Here is a 24,220-nt window from a genome sequence, read left to right as displayed (position 1 = left end):
TAAGATTTCTTACGCTGACAGCTTCATGTATACTGAATCACTTTGTCTAATGGGTGTCAGTGCAAAAGTGACGTTACTCATTATGCTGTTACTAACTTTTATTTTGATTAGCTTCAGAGGACAAAGTAATTGTGTGTTTCCACTACTCAAATGTGCCTAACTATAAAATTTGTTTGTTTTATTAATGGGTTGATTTTTTTTTTACTGGATAAACGTAGATTATTTTTTAAAATAACACAAGTAAGAGCCAGCCAGAAATCTCTTACATGTAATATTCTAATAAGCATGCACTTGCACGCTTCCAAAATGACTATATACCTGTCATTTACTCCGCCGTTTCCTGTGCCTTCATTTCCTTTTACAGAACTGCTTTCACATTTGTACTTTGAAGAGTAAAACTTTTGAAAACTTTACTAAACTTCTATGTAGATCTTTTTGCCTCCCGGTCCAGGCCTAAGTTTGTCCTGAAGCTTCTGCGTGAGTGAAAACTACAAAAAGGAACACTGAGTCTACGAGTACAGAAAAGAGGCTGCTTTTCCTTGAAGCAAACTTGAACTTTGGATCTTTCCTCCTATGATCTGTCATTAGAAAATGGCCTTTTCCAGATGGCAAAACAAAAGAAGTTAAGAAAACAAATGAATTAAGAAGAATTAATTGAAGCCACATATTACAAGGAGACATTATACATCTGGCATTTCTGTTTATGTTTCTGCATCAGTACATTTCATTCCTATTTAGTAAGTTCTAAATTTTGTGATTTTTTTTTTTTCAAGATTTCGAAGTGCCTGTGAAGAACTGAAGAACAGCCTGTAGTAAAGTATTGTTCCCAGTTTAGCTGTACTTCCTTTTTTTTTTAATAAAATCTTTTTCTTCAGTGGGTAAACTCGCAACATTAGAAAAGCCTCTTGAACTCCCTCATGTCCGAGTTGGCAAAATTCCCATGCACCATTATCCACACACAACTACTTTTAAAAGACCTTTATTAATGCTGTGCAAAGTCAAGCACTTGGAAGCTAGGAAATGGCAAAACCAAGTTTGTGGACTGTTAGTTTGGCCGCTTTTTGTGAGTACGTTGCAGTATCTGATCAAGCCTTCAGTACCTGGTCAGAAAGTGAGCTAAGGCTGCCCAGAAGGTGCCTAAAACTGCCCAACTTTGTGTACCTGACCTTACACAATCTTAACGTCTCTTAAGATACGTATAATTGGGTTTTTAAAAGTTGAACTTAAGAAATGGCATCATGGTATTATGTGTAATCCACGTGTGTGTCAGGATTGAATCCTTTATGTTCGGCCTATGGACACCCGTTCTTGACCTAAGCATCCGATGTAGCGGTGAGTAACTCTGAGCTGAAGCAGCAGGTTTTGTTTTCACAGTTCACTGGCAGGCTGCACACAAGTGCGATTGGAGCCAGGAATTTTTGCTTCAGTTCTGAGCCCAAAGGAGCGTTTCTGTGAAGGCTGCAGACTCTCCAGCCCAACTGCCAATTGCTTCCCCGGTCTAATCTGCCCAAGCTGTCAAATCTCGCTCCATTCCCTCCCTCGGCCCTTTGGTTCAATCCAAGTCATCCTTGTTCCTTCACTGCTCCTTAGCAAAGAAACTGATGTTCAGCCCAGTGTCTTTAAATGGCTTTTCTTCTCTGCTGCCTATTTATTTTCCATCTCGGTCTCTTTCTTCCCATCGCCCTTCCAGTCTTGCTCTTCCCTGACCGCCTGACTCCAGACTGCCTTCGGGCCCACGGGAGCGCTCTGTGGCTGCACCCAGGCTTCCCGGCAGAGCGCTCCCTTGGCATCTCTAACTCTGGTCCCAGATGCCTCTTCCCATCCTAGGGAACCACTCACCTTTCTGCTTCCTCTTTGATCAAATTCGTTCCTTCTTCCTCTTCACTCTACAGATTTTGGAGCAATGAGTCTTCCCTACCATCTCCTTTCTGTCTCCAGCCTTTTTCTGCTGTTTCAATGCAGCACGTTTATTTATAGTAAATAGCATGCTTTTATATTCAGTGTGGATTGTTTTTCAAATGAAGCACTAGCTCAATGCTGTTAATATATCCAGAAGTGTTTTAAAACTTTTTTGTGTGTTTTGTTTCAGTTTAAGAATTGTTTGGGTAATCTAGAATGCAAAATCCATGCTAAGGTATTTTAAACGGGGGGGCATGAAGGTGGCTAATTGGAAAAATAACTCACTGTTAATTGAGCTGTGAAGAGGAGATCAGACCTATGACTGTGTTTGTCTGGCTTTAAATTTTTGTGCCTGCTAGAGAGGCAGAAAATCGCAAAGGCAACTTGTCCGAGTAGCATATGATATTAAAGAAGGTACGAAAGACTTTCATGCTCAGACTTAGTGCAGGAAGCTCGTAAATGTATTCAGAGTGTTTGAAAACTATTTTTCTCTGCTTTTTGGAGTGTTTAAAAAATGATTAAACTTTTGAGAAGTATTATGTCAGAAGTGAACGGGGAAGAGTTTTCCAAGACACGTGCCTGTTACCATTGACTTTCAGCTGGTACTAACCTGCCAGTGCATCTGTTAGCCTGGTTTTTCTTCACAGGTACAATAAAAAGGTATATATTTATTTTACAGTTGAAAGGAATCCAGTAGTCAGGACTAATGTTTGTTGTCTATGTCCTAGACCTGTTTTTCTAATGCAGTGTTAGACGTGAAACACGCAGTTATTTGGTTTTGTCTCGTTTACGTCAGATCAAGATAAATGAGTCGCAGAACTAGAAGTTGGTGGTTACCGTGGAATCCTGATTACATTCAGGTTAGGCATACAGCCACGCAAACTGCTAATAAATGTAATTGGTGCTTCAAAAGGGCATAGCTGAGCAAATTTTGTATCAAATCTGGTAGTGAAGAAGAAATTAGATGGAAAACTGAATTAGAATTGGCAGGTTTCTAAGTGAAAGCTATTAAATGGCCAAAACCCCAACAATTTTGCAATTGAGAAGGGGGACAACTTTGGCTAACTGCCCATCCTGTTTCAGTGATGAAATGAAGGGAAAAATTAGATGTAAAGTAATACAAAACAAATAAGAAAAAGGGAAGCTGACAGCAATCAACTCAAAATAAGAGTTATGAAGTGTAGAAAATTAATAAGGAAAGCAATAGCCAAAGGAAAAGAAAAATGTATGGGTGGGAGTGCTTGGAGAGGGTGACGGAGAGCTGAAGTTCAGAGGAAATCTTTGCGGTAGGATAAGGACCATTACTAGATGCAGGTGGTAAAACTGCTGGGGATGATGTAAGAGAACTGGATGCCATTCATTAGCAGTGCTTAATATTAAAAATCAACATTTTAAAATTCAGGTCTAGAAACCTTCTCTCAGTATTTCTAAGGGAGATGCCTGGGGCAGTCTCTGACCTGCTGATGAGAAGGATGGCAGACAGGACAGGACGGCCCCGGGTGAAGTGCTTAACTAGCCCGATGCCCCCAGGGAAGGGATGAAAAAGGAGTTGAATGTTAATGAAGGAGCGTGATGCAAGTCATTTCATTCTATCTCTGGTTTTCAGTTTTCTTGGGGATTAGAGTGAACTGAGTATATCTGGGCCCCTGCAAAACTTGGTGTTTTCTGACAGTCGCAGGCCCTTTAGAAGGTCGTTCAAAGAGAACCATAATGAAATGGGGATGCTCATAGGAGGGTTCTGCTGGGACCCGATATGATTCAGTCGTTCCAGGTCACTGGTGAAGATGATAGGTAAAAAACCACTACTGATAAAATGTTAACATGACAAAAATATCCATACCCAGGACGAGTGACTAAGAGCTCCACACGTGTTCCCAGTGCAGTCCCGGGGTGAAAGACTAATGAGTAAGAATGTGTTCTTGTTTTTAATTACCGTTAGCAGTAAGTGATTATACTTCTGTATGTCTCAGCTGTGAGAGTTGGGAATTTTGGATGCAATTTGGATATTTACATTTTAAAAGAGAAGCTGAGTAATTGGAACGGATGCAAAAAAAGATCAAAAATTACTGGTGGAGTGTTAAAATGCCTTAGAGAGGGCGAGAGAGAAACTCAGTTGGCTGCGTTTATCTACCAAAATTGAGAATGTCTTGATTACAGTGCACAAGTACCTTCACGGGGAGAAAATATTGAACACTGCAGCTCTCTGATCTTAAAAAGAGCAACACAAGAAGAATCACTGGCTGGCAATCAAAGCCAGGCAAATTCAAATTGGAAAAAGGCACAAATTCTTAAGAGAGAATAACTGTGTAATTTAGGAATGTTTCTCCAAAAACTGTGAACAGAACAATAAACGTTATGATATTTATGCAAATAGCTTTTTCATGGCTTTTTTTTCTTTCAGAAGTATACTTAAAGGGGGGGAAACAGAGGACAAAGAGGCTCCTGATGAGGCTTTCACAGGGAAGTTGAGTCAGCATAGCCCGTCCGTCGTGCAGAGTTGTGGAGCTGTGTCTAAACATCCAGTGCTGCCGGACCCCGGTGGTGGTTCACCTGCTATGGGAGGAGGTGGGAGCTTTCTCAAGTGTTGTTGCATAAGTACGTGGTGTTGTCCTGTAACTTCTTACATCATGTTAATCCCATCACCACCTTGAAAGGATCTGTGGTCTTGGAGGAGCTTTTACACCATGCAATATCTGAACGCTTGCTAAGTTTAATACATTTCCATACTATGTAAATGAAAAAAAAAGGATCTGCACACAAATCTTATTCTTGGGGGTAAATGTAGGGCAGGAATTGCCTTCCCCCTCTTCCACCCACCCTCCAAAGACAGCACAAGGCTGTTCCCTATCTTGCCATGGACATCCTTGGGTCCTGCAGAAACATGTAGCGTTGCTGATTTGAGTCACAGGAGCCTTTCCTGTAGGCTGTGGTGAGTGACCGCTCTCGCATGGAGATGGGAAAGAGGTCTGCTGAAGAAAAGGTTCTGCCGCGTGTGTGGTTTGCTGAGATGCAGCTGGGCTACCCTGGACTTGCCCCGATTCAGAGCATCTCAACGGGGACGTCCCAGAGGAGACGCCACATTCTCCAAGATGCGCTTCCAGTTCTTCAAATGTTTGCCCGTGGATCTCCACGCAGTAGCAGGCAACAAAACACAACAACCCTTAGAAACAGGGAGGTATTTTGCCTGCTGAACTAACCCCGGAGAAGCCTCATTCTCCACTGATTGTCGAGGGAACCGAAGGTGAGGTAGCCAAGCTTGGCCTTTTTGTGTATCATCTTAGAAGTGTATGCGCATGATTAATATTTGATCATGCCTGGAACATGCGAACATGATCACAACATTTATGTCACAATTGTATGCATTTAATAAGCATCTCATTTGAATTATTAGTTAATGTACAGATCCCCCAAAGGTATTTTTATGTTATAAAACCCATAATTTATCTAAGTACAAGCTGCAAGTTCGTAAATACAGCATTAAGAAGGTAGCTATTGCATAGCTGGTTTAAGAAAATATCCTTTGTGAGTAAGATATATAGGCTTATTTGGAGAGGATTTAGCTACTGGGAGGTCTTCTCCAAGTAAGTTATATGCTTCTTAGCTGCAGCAGACAGGGAATATAATTTCTTAGTTTGCCCTTCTTGTCAGTAGAAATCAGTCTGACCTGACTGTGCTGTCTGATTCGAGTGTCTCCTCAGCCCACTGGTCACTAGAGGCAGATTTATAAAACATCTGTACAGGAATGAGGCTGGAAGTGACATTTTGATTGAACGGAGAGCTGGATTAACAACTGGTATGCCAGTGCACTTACTAAAGAGGAGACAGTGAAAATATATGGCCTGAGAAGACTTGTAAGCGATCTTTTGCTTCGCTCGGTGCACGGTGAGTGGGAGACGCGATTGCCTGGCAGTGCCTTTGCCTGCTGGGCAAGGCGGGCAGCGACGTGGGGCCATTGCTGACGTACCAAAGTGCAGGCCAGTACCGCACTGGGGAAGCCAGAATAATGCAGCAAGGGTGCAGCGTCTGCAGCCAGGTAATGCTGAGGGGTGGAGCGGTTGTGCACAGAAGCCTTTTCCATTTACTGTATCTTCTTTTATGACCAGGGTCAGGCACAACAGTCTGTCGAGGTAATGCTTTGTGAGGGCTGCTTTATGTACATATGTAAGTGGAAGATTGTATGTTGCATCTTTGTGTGCGTACGTACACCCGAAAACTGCAGAAAATGTCTGTAAACTGAGAAAGGCATGATTAACCGTGCCCTTACCAAGAGCACTTGCTGACTGTTTATCTATTGCTGACTGACTCTGCAGATTAAATTTGCAAGAACAGCAATAAGGAGTATGATAGGAGGGAACTTAACCTCAAAGAAACTCAGCAGCCGACCCTTTGGATGTTTGAATTACATCTGAATCAAGCTCTTGATTAAATCTTAGCAATGTCAAAAGCTCAAAGCAGCAATTGTAATTGATGTCGCTTCCCCCCCCCCTCATATTGCTAAATTATCTATTGCAACGTGGAGCGCATTCATGTCACTACATTAAATTTGTACGCGAAGAAGAGGGGAGATTAGGCAATAATGCCACAGGACAAACAGTATGTAGCCAGGCGTATCTTCTTGGCTTCGTTCACTGTTGTTGGGGTTTTTAAAAAAGTGTTTCCAAATCTGAGTAAAACTGACTCCAGATGTGCTCATTTGAAGGCTATAAAAGTCACGCTAGCACCAAGACTATCTGAATTCTGTGCTGTACCTGAATAGATAACTAGTCCCATCTTAAAAACAGAAGTGCTATAAACAATAAAAAGGCCACAGGCAAAGGTTTTAGCGCTTCATTCCCATTAGCATCCTTTTTTCCCAAGTATTTTAGACTAACATAGTTAGAGAATTCCTCCGACGCTCCAGCACACTGAATCAGAGGTGCCTGATACGACGTGGGTCGCTTGTCTGGGCTGTCGGGACTGGATCCGTCCGTGGGCCTTTCGCCAATGTACAGCAGGCTGCGGTCTTTCGCGTCTTGCTCCGTTTTGAAAAGTTCGTACTCCGTGTGGGGCAGCTTGATGCCCAAAGCCAAACATCCATTTGTGGATGTTATATCCTGCTCCACCCCAGCACTCCAGGAGCCTGTCAGCCCACAGCTTCCAGGTTCTGAGGAGTTCAGCATCATCACCGTCACCTGGTCCATTGGCGTCACCCGAGCCTGCGTGACTTTAAAAGCCAGCTCTGTCCCACCTCTCACTTTGGAGGAGGGGATGCCTTGGCTGTAATGCCCAGATGCGTAGATGGTGAAAGTCGGCTGTTTGCAGAGTGGGTCGGAGTAGTGATAGTAGTAACCTTCCCAGGTGTGGTTGCTACCGTGGAATATGAAGTACCTGGTAAGGAAAAGCACTGCAGGTCGGACCTCGCAGTGGGTGCTCACCCAGCTGCCGCTGAGCTGCATTGGCAGCTGAGCTCTGACGGGTAGTATGGGTGGGTGGTGTTCATCAGCTCTGTATATAATCCCACAGGCCGGGCAAGGATGCACGTGGTGCTGCAGAAGACAAAAAATAACAATTTTGTAAACTGATAGGCAAAAAACCCTTTCAGAATATTTTAAAAGCTGAAACTCCCCTCTCCTGCACCGGGGTATTCAACTGCAATGAACCTGGCCCAAGACGTTCAAGCAGATCAAGTGAGATAAAGCGCTGCCCTGGCTCTTTGCTGTTCTGGAAGGACGGAGAGGTCTGTGCCCTGAGGCTGCGCTCTGCCCTGTGCCAGGGCCGCTAAGGATAGCCTGCGGGGAGGAGGACAGAGCAAGGGCAGAGCTGCTGTAAGGGCAGGGAACGGTCCCTCGGGCCATCCAGGTTGTTCCCCCACAGGTTTTCCACTGCAAGCTGCTGCGCGTACCCACGGGTGAGGGTGAGGGTGCTGGGAGACGTCAGCTACATCACCGTGCTTCTGCACTGATCCAGAAAAAACGATGCAGCCTTTTCGGCAATCAAAAAGGCTGTGAAACTTTTACCGTGGGCAGGCTTCTGTGGCTGTACTACACCACACTGATGGCAGCCTCTCCAGCACAGCCAAAAGCACGGCGCATTCTGCTTCCCCCTCGCCCCCTTCCTACCGCGGCCGTACAGAGCCCCTGCCCACGCTCCCGCATCTGCGGCTGCGTTTGCAGGTCGCCGGCCGGGCGGCAGGTGAGGCGGCTCGGGAGGGAGGCAGGGGCTTTGCAAAGCAGCCAGAACGGGCATTGCACCGGAGACAGGGAAGAAAAAGACCTACTGCAAAACGAGGACCTGACCTTTGCTTCTCTGCCTGCGCTTCGTGCAGAGCTCTGAGTCAAACCAGTCCTGCAGCTGATCCAACGCCAGGAGGGTTTTTTTGTGCAGCTTGCAACCTTTTCTTATACTTCATATATCACAACTGATTTATTTTTAAATAACCAGGGTTTGAACATTGTATCATTTTCTAGAACACAAGCTAATCTACTGAACTGTCGTACGCAACAAGGTTAAATAACTCGGTAGTTAACTGTAGGGTGGGTAATTTACATGCAAGTTGATTGGAGTCTACTGTAATTTAGTCATTTTCAGCTTGCTTTACTGCTACTGTCACATTAATGAGTGCTGACAGTACACAGTACATTATGGCTAAATAATCCCAGAAGTTGGCAAATATATATGCTCTCCTTAGACAGGAAATTCTTTGATAATGAAAGGTAATTTGGGGAGAATGGGTTTCTTTAAAACAGATATAAATTTAAGGGGAAAAGAGTGATATTTTCACAAAGAGGGTTAAAAAATAATTCCTAACATAGCTGTGTAACCCTCACTAGCTCAAGCAAATGGATGTTAGTTCAGGAAAAGAAAAGAAAGAAAAATCCCGTGCCCAATAAAATTATCACTACAGACATGGAGCCAAAAATCTTACTTGCTTAAACCAGTCGTGTGAAGTTATTTCTAATGTATGGCAGCTTCTAATTAGTGCCAAGTGGTGACATCATGTGCTGGTCCATTGGAGAGCTGTTAGCTGATTAATTACAGTGCTATATTCAGAGAGTGAATTTCAGTATCTTTAGGTTTGGTTTTAAATTAACTTTTAAAAGTGTTTATGTTTACCATCTGGTTTTGCTCATATATATGGTTTTGGCCCAAGATAACACAAGTTTAACCAATTTGAGAATGTTACTTTCGAGGGGGAGAGGGGTGTTGCTCTGTGTTTTTCAGAGTTCAGTTGGTCTAGTTTGGGGTGTGGGGAAATGTTGCCCCCAAAATAATTTTTTTTTCAGTTAATTCAATTCTTCTGGTAAAGTTCAGGGAGGTTTTTTCACCCCATCTCACTGCTCAATCATTTCTGAATTGATTAGCTATGATTCAGATAGAAATGTGCTTTCCTGGAAATAAACTAACCTGCTGCAAAATAAAATAAAATAAATAAATTAAAATTTAAAAAATGCAACCATGTCTCCTGCTCAGTTTTATTTACGTCAAAGTGAAAGTTTGATTTCTGTGTAATAACATAATTGTATTCAGGGCAAGCTCCTCTTCTAATGGCATTACACCGAGGAGTAATGATTTAATAGCAGATGTTGCTTCCTCGCCCCTCTCCTCAACCTGGAGGACACGACAAAGAGTGAAAGAGAGGGGAGGAAGACAAACGACAGAGCAGGCGGCCTCTAACGATGTGCAGCCCGAAGCTTTCACTGACTTTGGTGCGGGAAACGAGGAAACTGCATTTCCTAGGAAAACACAGAGCCAAAGAAAAGCCATTAACTCCAGGCCCGTGCCAACACAGGCTTGTCTCTGATGTTGGTTTTGCTGAGCTTTCACCCACCTCAGTCCCGCTCTCTCGGAAATAACACGTGCTTGGCATGAACCGATGAGGGGACCGCGTAAAGACATCGTCCTTACCACAGCGCTCTGCATAGGTCGCTGATAACCGGTCGGTCGGTAGTGGAGCCTCTCGACCCACTCCGTGTGAATGTCCCCCAGGTACAGCTCCTCCACCAGCCGGCTCCCGCTCTGCTGCGGCTGCAGCAAGGGCTGGTAATGCTTCTCCACCCGCACCAGGCTCAGCTCGTGCATGGCGAAGCCCAAGGCGGCAGTGCAGTCGCGCTCGGTCTTGGCGCTCAGCAGTTCGTAGAGGGCTCCGGGAGCCCAGGTGCGCCCCGGAGGCAGGAACCCGCTGCAGCCCTCGCCGGAGGTCTGGTTGATCCAGGCGGCCACCTCCCGCATGGCTTTCTGGCTGTGGAAAACGATACCGACTTTGTGGAGGTGGTAGTCGGCCTCAGTGGCCCCGCGGGTGATCCAGGAGGCCTGGCGCAGGCGGAGCTTGCCCTTGATGACCAGCGAGTAGGAGGGGTCGCGGCAGGAGGGGTCCCAGTAGTAGAACTGGTAAGCCTTGAAGAGGCGGTTGGCGTAGAAGAGGTAGGATCGGGTGAGGAACTCGGGTCCCGGCCGCACCTCGCACCTGGGGAGGAAGGCAGTCCTGAGCCACCCACAGCGCATGGCCGGGGGGTGTACTGGGTGAAATCCCTCCCCAGGGGCACCCGGGGTGCGGGAGGAGAGGGGCGAGCATGGGTGGGAGCAGCATCACGGGCAGGAGCCTCCCACACCCGGTGGCCACCCTTGGATGATTTTAAGATCTGGGCATCTGCTACCAAAACGTGACGGTGCCGGATAGAGGGTCTTGCACTTTGTGCCACATCCCCAGGGAGGAGGGCAGGGGGGGATCAAGGCTGCTCTGCCCATTTGAGCCGGGTGTGCTGGTCAGCTGCACCCTAATGGGGGAGAGAGGCAAGAGGCTCTAAGGGTGCTCGGGGGGCAGGGGGGACCTCAGGCCTCCCTCCAGACGGGGGTGGGTGCTTGGGGCGGAGATGGAGGAGGACAGGCTTTCTTTTTGCTGCTCACCTATTTGCTTTCTCCGTGCCGCCAAGCCCAGCTCGGCAGCACAGGGGGGGGGGGGGGGCAGGAGCAGTGCAGAGGGGCTGGGCTGGGGCGGGGGGGTCGCCCGGGGCTTTGGGGTGCCTTCCCAGGGGCGGGGGGTGCCTTACCCGGTGGAGACCCAGCGCCCCTCCAGGCGGGGCGGCAGCCGCGCCGCGATCCTGGCGCCGTCCTGCAGGTGGTGGAGCTGCTGCCGGCACCGCGGCTCCCAGCGCAGCGGCGGCTCCGCGGCCGCGCAGGCTGCGCGGGGGGGAGGGGGGAGAGAGAGAGAGAGAGGGAGGGAGGGAGGGGAAGGGGGAAGCCGTCAGCACCGCGGGGCAGCGCGGAGGTTGCGCCCGCTCCACACCCCCCCCCCACCCCCCCAGGCAGCAGGTTCCTCCGGCCCTGCGCGGCTGCGGGGCCCCGCGGCTCCGGGGGCGGGGGGGAGCCCCCCCGGGGGCTCTTCTTGGGGCCGGCACCGGCTGTTGAGGGTTACGCGCCCTAGGAAGCCCCCGGGGCTGTGCCGGCGGAGAGCTGCGGTCCCAGGCTAGAAGGACTGCGAGGTCTGCCAGGTACCCGCAGGTACAGCTCGGGTCCTGCCAAGTCCTCGGCACTTGCGTTCCTTGACCGCTTCACTGACACAGAAAACATCTGAAACGCCATTGCCTAGAAAAACTCCTTTGGCTGCATTAACTAGAAGAGCTAGTTAAGAGAATGAAACCCCCAAATGGGTTAGCTAAGCAGCAAGCTCTTAGTTAAGGATACAGACTTTTTATTTTACTGTTTTCCAGCTTGAGTCTCATCTGAATCCAACTATTTTTTAGATGAAATCTTCAAATAAAACTGAGTGCTCTTTGTTCGTGTTCTCTCTCTCTCAAGCTATTGTTGAAGCAGTAAGTGAAAGAGGGAATTACAGCATGGGAACATTAGACTCGCCTGTCGCCCGCCATAAGGACAGTAATTCTGTCACTTACCTCATTTCCCATAACAACGGATGTTATTGGCTTAGGGAATGTGTGAACACTCAGCTAAATCCTGAAGACCTTTGCATGCACACATATACGTACGTATATTCCTATATGTTAGTCACTCTTTACTTAGGCAAACTTCTGTTGTACTCATCGTGAGTTTGCTTCAGTAAGAAACTTGGGATTTGCCTCTTTATAGCACTACGAAATGAGCTCTCAGGGAAGCTCCTCCTGAAACCCCACCGATTTTCTGCTATCGTACAACTGCCCCGTCTGGCAGAGCCCGGTCCCTCGGCCTGATGGTGTTCAGCCCAGCCCAGGGCTGCCTGGGGTTTATGAGCCCAGCCGGGGTTCGCTCGCTCTAGCTGTACTTTGCAATTTGCCTAGTAGCGTGCTGGAAATTTTCAAGCCAACTTTTATTCACTACGTACCAATGGTTAGGACACAGGTTGCTTTCCAGCCTGCCTATCAGCCAGAAAGAAAGATCTAACGTATACCTATTACCTTCCCACAGAGTGAGGATGCTAAACATTTGCACACCCTGTGCCTCAGTCAAGGAGATCAAGATACAGAGTCACAACCACTCCTCCTAGTCCCTATGTGCCACATATGTATTTCTATATAACCTGAACCATCCCGTGATCTTTATAGGGAGATCTGACTAAACCAGACCCTTCACTGGGAAGAGAAATCCCAACCATCTGCCTGCGCGTGAGAGAAGTGACAGCTGAGATTGTGAAGGGCCCAAGTGCGGCTTGGAGAGTGCAACCATCTTCCTAACAAGATGTGTTTGCAGATGAAGCCAGCGCATACGGATCTGCCGCAAACCATGGGGAAGACTACAAGGTGCTGAGCAACGTCAGCAAAATTCCCTGGCTCACAAGCTCGGGATATAACACCAATATAAACACTCAGGGTGAGCTTCACAGCTGGGGTCTGCCAGGGAGGCTCCCCCGATTCCCACAGCCAACTTCTTCCGAGATAGGAGCCTCTCATCCCTGGCATCAACACATCACCCCACCCCCAGTTAAATCCCTGTCACAAATCTTCAGCATCCAAGTTTGCCACAAATACAAGCCCTAGACCAAGTCAAATGGGAACTCGGTAATTAAACGTCTGCTGTGCAAGTCAGAGGCTCCTGAACATGTGGCAAAGCAGAGAGATTTCCACTCAAATAGTATTTTATTACTAATCTGGTAATATTTAACTTAGACTTACGTCTGATGGACAAATTCGGAGTCACTTCACTGTGGCACTGCCGTTTCCAAAGGCTCTACATGTCACAGTAACAGGGTCCTTGAAATGTGTTTGTGTAGATTTAAGCACGCAAACCCTGAAACTACCACAAAGGGAATAAACACATGGCAAGTGAAGCCCCCAGCGAAGCAGGAGAGCAATAACAGAAGCAGCCTACCTACCTAAAGGCCAGTGAAAACGGCCTCGGATTTTCTGTTACCTCACTATACGCTGGAGTGCATAAACTAGCTGGAAAGGCGCATTATTAGCGTTAAGGGTTCTTTTTGGAGCAGACTCACAATTGTACTGTTTTTATCATCTTTAAGGGCTGGATGTGGCGAGCAGGGATAGCCAGCTCCTTCACAACTGCCTGCACTAATGCTTCCTAAAAAGCAGTTCCTGTGAGTCCTCGTACGAAAAGGGGAAAATACTGGATGACAAAACCCATTGCTATTAGTTAAGCCTTTAATTTGGCAGCTGCAGCACCCATGCAGGCTGCCCCATGGGTGCCCAGTTAGCAGAGCCCATTAGGAGCTGGCGCTCTGCATCCTCATCCCGGTTCTGCCGTGACTTTGCTCTGTAGCCTTGGGCAAATTTACTCCTGTGTGTTCCTTACTCCTGTGTCGTTTTCTACTCACCTGCAAAATATGCCAAGTTTCATCTGACTGACCTATCAAGAGGCCTAATTACTGGCAAAGCTTTTGGAGAGTCTTCAGTACAAGGATAGTCCAAACTGAATTACACTTAAAACAAACATGAAATCATTATCCTAGAGAATATGGTAAACTAAAAAATAACTGTATTTGTATTAGAGCTAATGGACTATAAGGGTCAAATTTGCTCTTGCTCATAACCACAGAAAGACTCCAGAGGTGTCGGTGTAGTCTATAGCTATACCGAAATCAAAGCATGGAATATAGCCCCATTCTCAACTCGCTAACTGTGCTCTGTGTGTGTTTACTGCAGCAGAAGCTTCAATATTTGACTAAACCCTTACTGCTACTTTTGGCAGAAACTCTAAAAGTCTACATTGTTTGAGAGCACAGACACTTTGGCAACGCAATCACTACATTTTGACACGTTCAATAGAAAAGGGAATTTTTATAATCAGGATCAAACTCCATGGGGAAAAAAAAAAAGAAAAAGCCCCCTGAACGTAAATATTTGACATGATGGGAATTCCTAGGGATTTTGTCTTACTTAACTGTACACAGGACTCTAAGCTGGATGCATCCTCAAACCAAAAGCTATTGGCTTGTGTCCAAATTTTGTGGCTGCCTTTCTCTCTCAAATACTCCAGCCCAGCCCCACCAGATCCAAACATCCTTTCAAGCTTGAAAAGTTCAGTTCCAGACCTAAAATCTGTAGTTAGGGCACATCTCTATTCCAAGAGCAGCTTAGAGTGGCTGTCACTCATACGTCACTCTCTCACTCAGCCCCTGGTGAAGCACATCAGAGCAGCTCCACTCTCCATCTTGAGAGAGACACAAATTAACTGCTTTATAGAGTTCTTGGGCTGGAGGAAGGAATTATTCACAATTCATCTTCAAAACAAAAATACTCATTCATAGGAAAATCTAAAAAAAATGCCCATCCGTGATCTCTTCCACTCATTCATTATCCCGTCTGTCTGTATCAATTAACCACAAGCGTTTCCAGAGAGCTCCTCGGTACAGCAGCTAGACAAAACGGTATCTTTTGCCAGCTTTCTGGTGCGTGCTGCATCCAAAGTACTGGCCCAAAGTCTCCGAGCAATGGGGCTGCACAAGCACTCAGGCAATCAGGAATGCCAGCAACCGGGAACGGCAACTGATCACTGGCATCAGCAGAAACTGGATCAAGCCTTGAGACAACAGCAGTAGCAAATACTGACCAACTATTCCATACGCTTACTTGTATAAGCGACTTTCAGAAAAATCAGACCCACAGCATCAAATGATAGAAAGGCAGAACTGGAAATTCTTCACAAAGTAAATTGTTGGTAAAATTAAGACAAAAGCTTCCTAGGCAATGGCCAAGCCTGAACATGACAGCCTGCCAGTGGGGTTGTGCTACATAACTGCTGCATGCTCCAGATTCAGACCCACTTCTCACTTTTAAAGGAAAAAAATACCAACCAGGAGAGAAATACTGTAATATGCCTCATTGGAAACAAATCTTGTTTGTGTTCCTCCAAGCGGATTGACTTTGGAAAAAAGCAAAGTTGAGTCATACATCTGTTTCTTTATAAATGGAGGAGAAAATGCATACATTACAGTTTGCACCAAATTAGTTACTGTAGATCAACTCTTCTCCAGAGCTAGACTGCTTAATCTGTTACATGTTATTGCCTCCTATGGCCAGAATTTATTATTCCCATTTATAATTCTAATGTTTCAGTTAGTCACCCATTCACAGGGATAAGATCAGTGCCTGAAGTCATGGAGCATTACACATTTCTTCATTTAGAGATGACATAAAACCTTTGATATTTTCTGAGGAATGTTCAGACTGGAATGAAATGGACGATAAGAAACATATCAATAGATTCTGCATAAGCGAATTATACTTATCCACACAGACTTCATTAACAGAGCAAAATAGTGTTTCCTTAGCATTTTTCTCTCCTGAGAGCACGCAGAATGGATTTTGGGTTAGCCACTAAGGGAATAAGCGTTCTTTTAAAAGCAAAGAAAATGTTTGTATTTAGCAAATCAATTTTTCTTGCATTTGTGTGGAGGTTAAGTTAGTGGTGCTTTTAATTCACTCAGAACAAGGCATTCCCAAGAGGACAACTCTGTGGGAAGAGATACATTTTATATTATGATATTATGAAGTTATAAAACTTAAATATAACCCACTGGGGGTGGAAAACTGTATCACAGCAGAACTTTGCATTTTGCCTATCTGCAAACTGAACCCAGTTCAGGACAGGACTTAAGCATATGCTTAAGTCTAATTGGTTTCAGTGAAACTTAAGCATGTGCTTGAAATTAAGCCAATGCATGAGCATTTTTCCTGATTAGTAATGCCTCCCTGAATTGAAGCCAGAATGTGGTCAAGTGGTTGAGGGAGGATGCCAGTGCTTCCACTGGAGTACTGTTTGGCTTCTGGAAAAGTATTTCTATTATTCATCCCTTCTCTTATTTGTCTGTAAAACAGGTATAATTACATATAGCTGTTTCACCAGTCTGATGCTCAGTTCATGCTATTTGTAAAATGCTTCGAATTCACTAGATGAGTGATGGCACGATAAATGTATTACGTTAGCTATGACTGTAGAGCATCACCTTGAGTTGCCTGTGCATAACACAGCATAATCATATATGAAATTCTGCAGATCCTAAGAGGGAGCTCAGCCGACTCAGAATTCCCAAGCAGCTCAGGATTTCAGAGAAATTTTCAAAACATACTTTCACCACATACTTTCAACACATTGGCAAACAGGTTCAGACACCATATTCTATGGCTTTTAGCCTAGCTTTATTCTGAGGATGTGATCATTGCCTAATTTGTCTCATGTCCACAATTAAAATAGTGAAGCACTTGTGGTGAGTTGACTGGAGGTTTTTAAGGCACTAGAGAAGAAAACATTTGGCTCTTGGAATCACGGAATCATTTATTTCTCCTATAAGTGTCATGTCTAGCGATAGATGACAAGACAGATGGGATTTGTGGTAGGGAAGGGGAGAAGGGAGAAGGTATTCTCTTCTGCACCTCAAAGGTCTTCTTCAGTATAAACTACGTTTAAATAAAATGGCTTCTTAAAATTGCCCTCTCTAGCTGCTTACCTCAAAGAAGAGAACCAGACCTAACACTGTAAATGGGATTGTGGGGCTTGAGCCCAGTTTCATTGGAGTCCATAAACAGGAAAGATCCCATGACCGTACCAACACAGCATCAGCACCTTATTCAGAAAATGCCCATCCCCATAAACTGACAGTCAACACTCCATCTGGAGAACGAAGGGATACAAAGGAGAAACGGGATATGGGATATTCTCAAATGGAGTGAACTAAGCAAGACATGTCAGAGTTGGCATAGAGGACTTGTGATGACAAATAAAAGCACTAGAGGCGGATGCGAGTACATCTTCCCAAGAGATCTCCTACAGTTAATGTTAATCAAAGCGCTACGCTTTCCAATTCCACAACAGAGCTTCACTCACCACATACTTGCTGTCCTGACAGATACAGGAGCCATTTCACTTTGTGTTTCTCCCTCCCACCTCCCAAAAGATATTGCGCAGGCTCAGAAAGAGGCGTCATGTGCTTCTTCCACAGCTAAATTGGTCAATGTCAAAAGATATACTGGAGAACAGCTGAGCAATTCCATACGGCCTGACGGCCCCAGTTGGCCCAACCATTGTGGTCAGCTCAGCGGTAGCCGGCCCTTAGCTCAGAGTCCTGTCCTGCTGCCAGCCCCGTGCCGGGCAGCCCAGCTGGGAGGTCCAGGAGAGCAGACAAGAGTGCCAAGAACAGGGTCTTGCTGTGAGCCAAAATCAGAGAAATCACAGGGCTCCCCTGCAAGAATTCACTACCTCCACATGAACCTACAGGACAGAGTCTGCAGGGAGAGGGATGGTTAGTCAGGAGAGGTAAGAACTAATGGGATAATTGCTATGTGCCTTCTTTTTTCGGCATCGGTAAGCACTGAAGAAAGCAAATGGGTTCAGGCTACGCTAACACATCGTTTAACCTGTGTTAAACTCTGGTCAGTACTGCCGCAGAAGTTTGGCACAGAGAAATATGTAACCAAAAAGCAAAAGAAACCGAAGGAAAGAAGGGCGATGCTAGAGCTTTTTTCCTTGAACACTGGTGAAAGTTTAAGTTTTATTTTGGGGAGACAGGTGAGACCATAGTGAGATGATCTCTAATCCCCTGGGTACCTAGACAGTGAGAGATTGGCGAGAATACATGGGGGAAAGCATTTATTTTCAAAACTGAAAGCAAACCAACTCAGTCCAAGGCTGAACAATACCCCGGGGGTACAATCGTGACTCAGTTAAATTCTAACTGGAATTCATATTCTTACCAAATGGGAAATATTACATCTATCTTCCTTAATTTAGATGAGCTGGAAACTCATTAGAAAATACAGCATATGATTTTAAAATTAATGGCACACCATCATTTCAAATGTATAGAGCACCCATGCAATTTTGGCAATTCCCTTGAATCCCTGCACAGACGCTTTATTAGTGGCTATCGTAGCCATTTTTAATAGTGATGGCTAAGCATATTTCTTCCCAGAGTGCTCTGAAGAGCGGAACCGGTAATCAGGCCATGGCTTGGCTATGAAATGCCAACCTCATTTCGAACGTCTAAATCACTCACATGGACCATGAGCGCAGAGAGGACCACCCACCACATAGTATTAACATAAATATAGCGTTTACCCAAAGCAAAATGAGCAACTGGAACTGGCGGGAGTTGAGAATAGAACAACAAAAAACGATTAGGGGGTGGGAGGGATTGAGTTACGAAGCAAGATTAAAAGAGCAGAGTACATGTAGCCTGGCTGAGTGATGGCTGGGGCAAGATGGACATGATAACAGCCTATAAATATTCACAAAGCATAAACACCAAGGAAGGGAAGGAATTCCTTGCAGTGAATAAAGAGGTTCTGTTGGGAGTGAATGAAGAGAGGAAAAAATGTGTTTTGTATATCAGGGTGAACTTCTTGAGGCACAATCTAGTAGGCAGCGCAAGTCCACTTGCTTGGCAGGATTTTGAGGGATTGAACAAAGCATTAGTACAGCAGGGAATAACCCCCTCTTGGCAGGGAGTTGGCGGGACACTCTGAGTGGCCTTTCAGTCTCCCGCTGCCATGGAGCCATCCCAGTTCCCTGCTCCCACGGGAGACAGCTGCTCTCCTGTGTAAGCACATTGTTCGCCGTCTTGCTCATCGAAATCACTGCTCGGCCTTCATGGGACTAGAAATACGGGCCAGATGCACAAAGGCATTTAGGTGCGTGAAGACATAAGTGACTGCAATAGATATTAAACTGCTGGACGCAGCTGGGAATCCCAGTAGGTCCCTGCAATGTCAAGTACTCAACGTTGGAAATCTAAGTTCAGGAAATTAGACTCTAAACCCACTAAAGCAAGAACGATCCTTTTGTTCTCTCCTTATTTAGCACCTAACACAACAGGATTCTTGGCACTCCTGCAAGGATACTGTTTATAGTAATAAAAATAGGATCTAATAGGATCTAATAGTCTGACGCTTATTTGCTCCTGCAAAGCCAAGGATGAGAAGGGCATTCAAAAGCAGTTATAGCGGAAGGTATCCTCAGAAAAAAAGCTCTGCAGAAAGGTGGAAAATTGATACATAGCCCACACCAGAAATACGCACACATGTTTAACTTAGAATCACAAGTGACCACAGAAAAAGGTTACTTGTTCAGCTGAAGCACAGAATTAAAGTTACTTCTAACATGTGTTTTGGGGTCTGGGTGTGGTTTCTAGATAGCCTGAAATTTCAGTCTACTGTTTTGCCTGTCAACATTAGCCAAGTTTTGATGTGTTCCAGTTCTCTTAAACACTGCCGACAGACGCTAAAATCAAAGTTGACATTCAACCTACGTGCTGCATAATCTAATAACGGGACTCGCACTACTCAAAACTAACAAAACTTAGGAGCTTTTCTGCAGCAAATCTTTGCTGTCATTTATATTTTCATCCGTCTTTTCCAGGGAGTCTAACTGGGAAAAACGGATTTTTTCTCTGAAAAAGCTTCTCTGAAAAGCTTTAAAAATAACCTGTCACTGTGTTTTTGTATCAACAGGGGAGAAGAGACACTTAAAAGCCATGACCTGCTAGTGTCCCGCATTGTGGATTTAGTAAGAGTGTGAACAAGGTGAATCCAATTGTCTCAGTGGGGAGCTTGGTGTATACATCGATCTCAGAGTACGGGGTGAAAGCCCGCTTCCAAGAATCTCTGTCTTCGACTTAGCCAAGGCCAAAATGTCACACGTTTGTCAGTGTTTCTTATTAACCCAGTAGAAACCACAGGGGACTTTTTCAGTGATCGACCAAAGGGTTACACTCAAGTTTAAAGCATTATTTTAAAAACTAAACTCAAGCAAATCTCTACAAACACTCAGTGGTGAGACTTCTCCTGTTGATTTATGTACCATCACACCAGTTGTAAGTCGAGAGCTGTTGCTGCGCTGATCCAAATGTCTATCTAACAGTGCCACAGGAGCTGAGCTTCATTGCGGCATTCTCAGTTTCAGCTGAATTCAAACTGTGATGATTTAATAAGCTATTCACTGAAAATGAGAAAACATCACTATGAAAGACATGATTATCACACCATCACCCTGCTAAACTTAAAAATAATGACGGATTTCAACCCTCTTATCACTTAACACTCTGGAGCTTTGGCATTTCAAATAGACGTCAGAGTTTCATCCCTAATACACAGAAACAGAACTTCCCTAATTTTGCATTTTAGAGCATGAGACCTTTTAACTCCTTAAAGAAAAAAACCCCACAGATTGCAGATTACTAACCCCTCAGATCTTACGCCATTTAAACTAGGTAGAGAAGGAGCTGTTCTATGAATCATATTTTCAGTTTCTGGCAGCACTCTTAGCCTACAGAAGAAGGGTTACACATTAAAATTCTCACATTCTCACTGTCAGTTTCTCGGTATTCTTATATCTGAGATGCACCATCTTAAAATCATGAAGTTAGGAATCCTCTTTTTTCATAGCTTTATCTCAGCAAATAAATAAGAAAACCAAAGGAATTGCATAACAGCATTGTATAGGTGCTTCCTAATTTTGAGGTTGATTTTAGCAGTGATTGTATCTCATGCATGAAAGCGTTGTCTTTATAGACGACATATGCTATGTTGTGGGGAAACACAGGATCCCATTGAAAGCAAAATCTCTTTCCAAACTTTGTTCTGCCAGATGCAGCCTCCCCTAGCATTGGATTCCAGCTTCGGTTTTCTTCATAGCAATTTCTGGCTTTTGAAAATCTCCTTACTCAACAATTTGTGCTTGTGGGGAAAATATAGAAACCACACGATATTTTTTTCACTTGTGCTTTTTTTACATCTCAGCCCTGTTTTTATCTATATCCATATACTTTGAAACATGGCTAACCTATAATTATGGAAAGAACAAATAGAGTCATATCACACGATCCGGCATAATACATTAGTTGTTGATTTTTTGGCCAGCTTGAGAAATGAAGAATAAAAACCACCAACTTGGTAAAAACAAATTAGCTAAGTAAACATTACCTAATCACATATTTGAACCAAAGACAGTGATATTAATTTAATAGTAAGTACATATATATGCACGTGTAAATATACACACACACATATCTATATTGAATGTACTACTATCATTTATGGGATTCTCTTCCTAATCTCATAATTGAATGCAACTGCTGATCTTATCTTACCCCAACACTGTAATTTTCAAACTTTAAAATAAACATTGACAGCAAGAATAGATCTTTTATGTTAAAGCCATGTAGAAGAAGCTACACATGAAAAATATCAGCATGGTGTTATTGGAATGTAAAAACTTTAATGAAAGCTTAAGTAAAACTCAGCAAGTCTCTGGGGACATTTCCAGGAATGAGTGATTCTTTGCTGGAGGAGACTCCAAAATCAGATTCAGTTACCTAACTAAAGTGCTTTTTCAACTAGTTATGCACTGGTGTCATGCTAATGCCGATGTTCAGTTTTATGCAAAATACAGAATGCTAGTCTTGCTCACAGTGAAGTCACTGGCAAACCTTGCTTTGATTTTAATGAGTTCTGGATCTGACTTAGCTATTTAAATACATGTTTTAAGGTCCAGCTTCTGTTCTTACTGAAATCAATGGAAATTCTCTCACTGACATCAGATGGAAGAAGCACAGGGTTTAAATTAGACTGGACTAAAATAAATTGTATGAAGATTTAAGAAAGAAGTATTCTAATTAGACCTAAGTGAGTAATCTCACTATGAGGGTGGTGAGGCCCTGGCACAGGTTCCCCAAAGAAGCTGTGGGTGCCCCATCCCTGGAAGTGCTCAAGGGCAGGTTGGATGGGGCTTTGAGCAACCTGGTCTAGTGGAAGGTGTCCCTGCCCATGGCAGGGGGGTTGGAACTAGATGATACTTTAAGGTCCCTTCCAACCCAAACCATTCTATGATTCTATGATTCTATGAATCTTACATAATGCAGTATAACACATCTCTGAGCAGAGCAACTTGAGCTAATAAAATATATAGAGAAGGAAAATATGTATTTCTTAACCTGTTTAGCCTTATCTTTGGGGAACAACATATGACAAAGACCCCACATAAGGAGAACAAAAAAGTAACCCTATAGAAGTACCTTGCTTGAGATTTCTTTCTATAGTCTGGTCCTTTACACTTAATGCAAATAATGTCCAATAGCTGTCACTACACAATTCTTTTGCAATGATCACTAAACTAAGCCCTGAGCTGGAGAGGCAAGTCAGTGTGATATTTTGCTGCCCAAAACCCCAGATGAGTAAACTAAGTGGTAGAAAGGAAACTAGCAGCAGGATACCCAGGTGTCTGGATTTTCAGTGTCCAGACTGCACAGGGGCCTCAGGGGCACCTCCCACCCTTCCTTTCACCTGCCCCTTCTGTTCAGGGGTGCAGAATCTCAAGCAAGGGTCTCCCTTGCATTTCCTAGGAAAATACTCTGTCCAAGGACGGAGGACCCTCCCTCAGGCTCTGCTCCTTGTCATAAACAGAAATCATTTTGCCTTTTTTCACAGCACAGTTGTCTTTGTTCTCCCATATGGTCTCTTAAGCCAGAACCTTTTCTTCTGAAACTGCTCCAAGAACTGTGGGGTTGAAAGATGCCTTTCTGAAATGGAGCCGCAAAGATGCAGCCTGCGCTGCTCTGAGGGTCTGCCTGCGCATCTGGGGCTTGGTGGCATGTCCCTGGAGCAGGAGACTACCTGTGAAGTTGTCCCTTGCTAGGGCAGGTGCTGGATCCTCCCAGGGATAATTCCCAATTCCCAGTGAAACACCACTAAGAACCACCTCTGAGCCCTTCCTGGATCTAAACTCAGCTCAAGCACTCACCGTGCTCCGCACTCCGGGCAGGAGCAAGCTGCAATGGCACAGGGGAAGCCGGACAGGGGTTTCTGTGGGGCGGGGATAGCAATCCCCACCACTCTGGGAGCCTCGGGTGGGAGGCAGAGGCTGAGTCCCAGCCCAGCACCGCCCTGGGCAGCTCAGCACCGGACCTCCAGCCCTTCTGGCATCTCCCCACGCCGCTCAGAGGGGGGGGGGGGGGACGGGAAAGGCTTCAGGGAAGCCCCTCGGCGGGGGGGCTGTCCCTCCTCCCCGGCCCCACAGCTCGGCAGCATCGCCGGGGCTCCAGGCTCCCTCCGGGGCTCTCCTCGCCCGTCCCCTCCCCGGGCAAACGGCGGTAGATGGTGCAGGGCAGCGCGGAGCACGCTCGGGGACGCTGCCCTGGCTCCTCCGCGGACGCTCCGGCCCGACGCCGAGGGTGCGCACGGCGGAGAAACCCTCCCCGGGCCGGGCGGGCATCCGAGGGGAGAGCCGGGCACGGAGCGAGCGAGCGGAGCTTCGGGCGCCAGGTGCCTCCTGCCCCGCCGCCAGCACGGCCCGGGGCAGCAGGGGCACCCCGGGGGACCCCCGTCCCAGAGCCGGCCCCACGAAGACCCGCCTTGCAACTTCCTTGCGCCCTCCTTGCAATCTTCCCGCACCCTCTTCGCACACTCCTTGCAGCCCTCTCGCACCCTCCTTGCCATTTCTTTGCACCCTCTTTGCAATCTCCTTGCACTCTCCTTACAGCTTTCTTGCATCCTCCTTGCTATTTCGTTGCGCTCTCCTTGCACCCTTCTTGCACACTCCTTGTACACTCCTTGCTATTTCTTTGCACTCTCCATACAATCCCCTTGCACCCTAATTCCTTGCACCCTCCTAGCAATCCCCTGCCCCATCGCAGAACCCGGGGGGGAGGGAGGTGGCTGAGACCCCCCCGAAGGGACGACCCTGACTCCGGCACCCGCTCCCCTTGCCCTCCCCCCGCCCCAGAATGGCAGCGACCGCCGGTGCCACCTACCTACGAGCAGCCCGGCGAGCCACCAGGACCGGACCATGGTGGCCGCTCTGTTTCCTCGCCGAGCCGGCGGCAGGAGAGGCGCGATCGCCGCCGGTGCCCGCGGAGCTCAGCGGGGCGCGGCGCCCGGCGGTGCAGCCATGGGCCGCCTCCGGCGCTCCG

At 46.0% G+C, this 24,220-nt stretch overlaps 1 protein-coding gene across 1 annotated transcript; it reads right to left on the bottom strand.

Moving 5' to 3' along the window:
* Window positions 1–4,260: 4,260 nt before the first annotated feature.
* On the bottom strand, window positions 4,261–24,124 carry APCDD1L (APC down-regulated 1 like). Its single transcript, XM_076352356.1, has 4 exons — window positions 24,062–24,124; window positions 10,926–11,055; window positions 9,784–10,342; window positions 4,261–7,424 (listed from the first exon to the last, which is right to left on the bottom strand). Exons 1-4 carry the CDS (start codon window positions 24,096–24,098, stop codon window positions 6,660–6,662), a joined length of 1,491 nt encoding a protein of 496 aa, XP_076208471.1. The 5' UTR covers window positions 24,099–24,124; the 3' UTR covers window positions 4,261–6,659.
* Between the last annotated feature and the right edge of the window lie 96 nt (window positions 24,125–24,220).

This window comes from Aptenodytes patagonicus, chromosome 14 (assembly GCF_965638725.1).
Source record: "Aptenodytes patagonicus chromosome 14, bAptPat1.pri.cur, whole genome shotgun sequence".
Lineage (NCBI taxonomy): Eukaryota > Metazoa > Chordata > Aves > Sphenisciformes > Spheniscidae > Aptenodytes > Aptenodytes patagonicus.
The sequence above is the reverse complement of the archived record's forward strand: the minus strand, read 5'-3'. Positions and strand labels throughout refer to the sequence as shown.

What these genes read in the sequence shown, in the direction of transcription:
- APCDD1L (XM_076352356.1), bottom strand. Translation starts at nt 24,098, where the DNA reads ATGGTCCGGTCCTGGTGGCTCGCCGGGCTGCTCGTAG. An exon ending in GCTCGCCGGGCTGCTCGTAG is followed by an intron (nt 11,056 to 24,061) that starts GTAGGTGGCACC and finishes CCCCCCGCGCAG; the next exon opens with CCTGCGCGGCCGCGGAGCCG. An exon ending in GGGCGCTGGGTCTCCACCGG is followed by an intron (nt 10,343 to 10,925) that starts GTAAGGCACCCC and finishes CTTCCTCCCCAG; the next exon opens with GTGCGAGGTGCGGCCGGGAC.